The sequence below is a fragment of the Sphaeramia orbicularis genome, chromosome 24 (assembly GCF_902148855.1).
Source record: "Sphaeramia orbicularis chromosome 24, fSphaOr1.1, whole genome shotgun sequence".
Taxonomy (NCBI): domain Eukaryota; kingdom Metazoa; phylum Chordata; class Actinopteri; order Kurtiformes; family Apogonidae; genus Sphaeramia; species Sphaeramia orbicularis.
Window position 1 is genome coordinate 32,956,338 of NC_043979.1, and position 6,000 is coordinate 32,962,337.

The window sequence follows — 6,000 nt, forward strand, 5'->3', positions numbered from 1 at the left end:
GAAATGTTATAAATTTTGAGCATATTCTGCATTGTGTGATGAAAACACTGAAGGGAACAGGAGAGAATGACTCATGTAAGAAGAAAAGGTCCTTGTCCGGAGAAGATGAAACATGGATTTCTCTGTTAATTCAGCACAAATGTCTATGAGAATAAAACACATTTCATGCTACTTTCCTCTTTTGAATTTTACAATTCTAATCAAAGTAAATGCTTAGACCAGGGGTGTCAAACATGCGGCCCGGGGCCAAATGTGGCCCGCCAAAGGGTCCAGTTCGACCCCTGGGATGTTTTTGCCAAGTGCAAAAATTCCACAGTCTTGAATTGAATTAAGCAAAAAAAAAAAAATTAGTTGAATTAAGGAAAAAATCTTGAATTAAGCCAGAAAAAAAAATAAATAAATAAAATAACAACTTAGATCAAGTAAAAAAAAAAATCTTCAATTAAGTAAAAAAATCTTACATTAAACCAAACAAATCTCAAATTCAGCAAAAAATCTTCAATTAAGCCAAAAAAAATTCTTCAATTAAGTTAAAAAAAAATCTTGAATTAAGCCAAAAAAAAAAAAATCTTCAATTAAGTTTAAAAAAAAATCTTGAATTAAGCCACAAAAAAATCTAGAATTAACAGCTTATTTTTTTCCCCTTTGTTTTAGTGCAAAAAATAATATTAAATTATGAAAATATTTACATTTACAAACTATCCTGTAACAATAAAGTGTGAATAATCTGAACAAATATGAAGAACCTGAAATGTCTAAAGAAAATTAAACACAATTTTAACAATTTTTCTGCCTGTTCCTCAGTGTTTAGTGTCTTTGTAGATCTGATCCATAATACACATGTAGAAATGAGAAGTTGAAGAATAATATTGTTAAAATTGCACTAAATTTTCTTACGTTTTCTAATTTAAATTTCATTTTTTTCTCTTTTTTTTGGGGGGGGGGTAGTTTATAAAAGTAAGTATTCTCATAATTTTATGGTTTTTTTTTTTTTTTTACACTAAAACAAAGACAAAAATTTGGAGTTGTCATTATTTATAGGTTATTATGTTATTTTTTCTGGTCTGGCCCACTTCAGATCAAATTTAGCTGAATATGGCCCATGAATAAAATGAGTTTGACACCCCTGATGTAGATGTTCATAAAAGCTCAGATTAAAGTTGAGGGTTATTATATCAAAAAAAAAAGAGTTTTAATTTTTACAGATCTGATTGGAATATGACCAAAACATGGGCTATTTCTGTAATATAATAAATACACAGAACTGGGTGATAATAAATGGCATCTGGATACATTTCCCAAAGTTTTTAATTTGGCCGCTAAGCTGCAGAGCCATTGGTCCTGTTTTATGTGTTTCATTCAGGTTTACTCTTGTTGAGCTGAACTCTTTGTCTCTCCTTTGTGCAGACGAACAACTGCCAGAGACGCCCAACACCTGCCAACACCTGAAGCATGGACGGGCTTCTGAGGAAATGTAGGATTAGAAACCAGCTAGTCCAGGAATGTTGGTGGGGTTCCTTGGACTGTACATCGCAGTTGTAAGTGTCTTGTTTAGTTAAATATAAGAAGCTCTTGAGTTCAACAGGAGTTTCATGTGTATCTTTGTGCAGTGTGTGAACATGTGTCTGCAGAACTATCACTGCAGAGCAAGCCAAAGTGAACATCAGTGTCAAAAATTAAAGTTTCACCTATCAACTCTATTTTATGGAACTGTTTATGGCTAAAATTTGCTTAGAGGTCTTGTTTATGTCTTTGTACATAAGAAATCAATCTAAGTGAATCCCCAAAGGAACTTTGTGTTGGTAAATGCAAGTTCTGCAAATTTACAGGATTTCAGTTCTGTTGCAACATGTTGATGGTCATATGAACTATGTTTTCAGCTCAAAAATGTCCAATTCATCACAATTAATGCTATATTTCATGTCACAAATGGCCAAGTTATTTTAACTGAATTTACCTGAAAAACAAATATTCTATTCTTTTAGATTCCCCATTTTTCTTAAAGATTATATCCTACATATCACATGTTTTATTTTTACAGGTTCAATATGGAGTATGGTGCTGATCCATCCTGCTTATGTTACACCAATACATACATTAAGAATGTCACGTCACTTTTTAAATCAACAGTTTTCTAATAATACACATTTTTATAAAGAAATAACACATTATATTGTTATTTCCTCTTATTATGATGATAAACTATACAATAAATAATTCTGATCCTAGTTTTTGCACAGGGATCATTTTGGAAACGGACATGGCTGCCGAGCATCAGTATGATGGGATCTGTAACAACCATGTCACATCCGTCCACTGCCACATTTTGTGTTTTTGTGTCAGCTGTTTTAGATCCACAATACTAACATTTATGAATAAGAGGATAATTAGCAATAGTAAGTATATAAGTTTATTCCTAATAAAGTACTGGTACTGACCAGAGCATCATGGGTAATGTCAGTCCGTCCACCAGCAAAAGTTTTCACAGACACGTGCTATTCAAAATCCAATATTTCTGAAAATATAGCTTCCACTGTCAAATAATATCAGTAGTCTGTGCACAAATGTATTAGCATTATTTCAACACAGTTCTATGCATTTCTTACAACTTTTTTTTTTTTTTTTACAAAAATGGCCACTCATTTGACCCCTAAGTAAATTTTAGCCGTTACAAAATTTCAGTATCACTTGTAGAAAAAAGATATAACTGACTATGTAAAGTTATACTTCTGACATGCATGTACATGCACTTTTAACTTTAATAATAATTTTTTCTTGCTTGTATAAGTGATATTTTAAGTCTATGAATCTGTAGGAAGTAATTATTCAGCAGTACAAGAATATAGAAAAGTTATGTACAGTCCAATTATTTGTCAAATATGCTCTGCTTTTAGCTGTATATAGCACTTCAGTTTAATTATGTATGTGAAAAAAAAGACTCTTAGCATATTTGTAGTGTTTTCGTTCCTACAAAGTCTTTTACTCTGATGCTGAACAAAGGTACAAGCTGCTGTCCCCATGTCACGTCATTGACTTTGAACTGAAATCACTGAAACTGCTACTCATTCAAAAGGGCAGACCATAAGCTCTTCTTCTAAGGTTAAAAGTAAGTACGTTCAATGAAAATTTGCAAGCAAACAGGATTAATATGGGTTCCAATTGTGGCTTCCCCCTCAACCCAGCCAGGGATCTGGGGCCCAGGCTGTTCATGTTCATTGCAGGCGGGGGAAGAAGTGTTCAAGTAAGTAGATAATTAATTTTAGACTGAAGTGTGGAACATGTAAATGGTAAAAGTGTGGAACATGTGGAACCCTATAATAACACTGCTGTCTGTGCAGGGCTGGAGGTGGATGGTGGTGGATTCGTCAGGCTTATTTTTGCAAGATCTTCTAGTCACAAGAAGATCTTGCAAAAATAAGCCTGACATATTCTGCTACATCTGCGGTGAATACACCATTGTACCTAACAGGAATCAAGTCACAAGTTTCATGAAGTGTGCTTACCAATCTTATTTTGGTATTAATTATATTATTTTGTGAGAAGATCAAATTTTTCAAAATCAAATTAGCAAAAAAACCTGACCTGATTGAGAAAAACAGATGTCATTTTTGGATTTAGCGGTGCAAAATTGAGTTGAAAAAACCTAGACAACTTGCAAAAAACATTTTTTGTAACCCAGTGTAGTAAGTGTATTATGTATATACATATAAATTTCTGAACATTTAAGTAACAGATTTCTAAATGTTACACAAGACCAGGGTTTTTCAACCTTGGGGTCAGGGTCGGGGTCACCTGGAATTCAAATGGGGTTGCCTGAAATTTCAAGTAATTGATAAAAAACAAACAAACAAACTTACTAATAAAAATATATGGTGAGTTGATAAAGACAATCCCAATCCATAAAAGTCATGACAAACTGTGAGTCTGAAACTGAAGCACTGTGGTACTGTTATCTGTCAAATGTTCATTGTGGTCAGTTTCAGATGCTGCAGCTCTTTCACAATTCATAGTTTCAGTTCTTGTTTGTTCAGTATTAATTGTCAGCCTTGTAAATACAAGCTGGACTGACTGTACATATCCTGACCAAGGAAAATAAACATGTGTAATAGACACATACATGAGTTCAGTCTTAGCTCTGCTGGATAGAGTGAGAGCAGCAACAGCAGCCGCATCCACATCCTCACAAAGCACACGTGTTACATGTGTAGACATTATGTTCTGGGTCCTACCACAGAAACCTGTGCAATTTATGGGGAAATAAATCTATCCCCTTCCTGACATTTAAATCACAACTCTAAAGGGTGGCACAAAGAAAAGCTCTCATTTAAAAAAAGAAGGGGAAAAAAAAGAGTCCTCGGCCCGTCTTAAATCACAAAACTGCCGCGTTTTCGGACTTTGTCTTGACTTGTTGCAGTTCCTATCGAACACTGAATCTAAGGCTGCGGGACAGTGTATTAGCATCGACATTAAAGCGTGCATCTGTCATATCCCCAGTGAATGAAGGGGTTATTTGTGAGCCAAGATGAGATGCTGATGGTGCTCAGCTGACAGGTGGCTGAAGTGATGATGGAGCTGTGGAAGCCATATGCAAAACACTCAACATCACCACACTGTACCACTTCATCTATAAGTAAAGGAATATTAAGCTGTGTGTGTGTGGTGTGTGTGGTGTGTGTGTGGTGTGTGTGTGTGTGTGTGAGTGTGTGTGTGTGTGGCTCCTACTACAAATCACAGGCACAGTTTACATTAAACATGAATATACTACATTGCTGCTGACCATTTTCCTCAAAAATGTAGAAGGTTCAATTTGGATTACATTTTTCCCTGACTTTCCACATAACCACTGGTCTAAGTTCTTATAGCAAAGTGTAAAAAAATGCACTTTGAGAAACTTCAGTCTTCTTGATAAAGGAAATCATCATAGTAAACAGCATGTCAGCTCGTGTTTTGTGTGTAATATGCACAATTTCTCACATACTGTATTTGCATTACAGTATAGAGGGCAGGTTTATTATATAACACATTTCATTTACAAGATAATTCAAAGTGCTTATAGTAGAGTAAAACTAGATTAGTATATAGTTAGTATAAATGTATTATTAGTATTAGTAGTATAAGATAAGATATATGCCTTTATTCGTCCCTAAGGGGAAATTCCAGGTTTACAGCAGCAAAGTTACAAGAGCACACAGAGCAAAAGAAGTGCAATATCAAGATAGACACAAACAAGAACACTATGTAGACTATTTACAACTGAGCACATGCTGATCATGTCACAGGTTTTTGCACGGTTTGCTGTACTGTTATTATACGGTTATTGCATACCCATTTATTTGGGTCAGTGGCAAAAAAGAACTGACAACATTCAACTTTCAACTTTATTACTATTATAATATAATATTATATATATATGTATGTATGTGTGTATATGTATATGTATATATGTATATGTGTATATGATATGGATATATATATATATATATATATATATATATATATATATGTGTGTGTGTATATATCTATATGTGTGTGTATATATATATATATATGTGTGTGTATATATATATATATGTGTGTGTATATATAATATTGTGTGTGTATATATATATATATATATATGTGTATATATGTGTATATATGTGTATATATATGATATATGTGTATATATATGATATGTGTATATATATATATATATATATGTATATATGTATATGTATATCTATATATAATATATATATATATATATATATACAGATTACAGATATAACATCAGCCACTATGAAATTATTTAGCATTTATATTGATGTCAGTTGAAATAACATCAGTGCCTCTTTTTTTGACAAAAACTAACAATGAACGAACCTGTAAATGTCCAACGGAGCAGCTGCTAAAGAATATTAATATTACACTACACTGACTTGTTTTTTTTTCCTATTAAATTGTTTTAATGGGAATATTTAATGAAAATGTTACTATTCATGTCACTAGAATGTCAACTAT

General features: G+C 33.0%; 1 protein-coding gene across 1 annotated transcript in view; it reads left to right on the forward strand.

Moving 5' to 3' along the window:
* Positions 1–6,000, forward strand: part of LOC115414862 (dual specificity protein phosphatase 10-like) — a 28,906-nt gene that overhangs the window by 15,769 nt on the left and 7,137 nt on the right. Inside the window, exons 5-6 of the mRNA XM_030128227.1 lie at positions 1,408–1,474; positions 3,183–3,241. Of these exons, the coding sequence (XP_029984087.1) occupies positions 1,408–1,474; positions 3,183–3,241 (126 nt within the window). The remainder of the gene's footprint in view (positions 1–1,407; positions 1,475–3,182; positions 3,242–6,000) is intronic.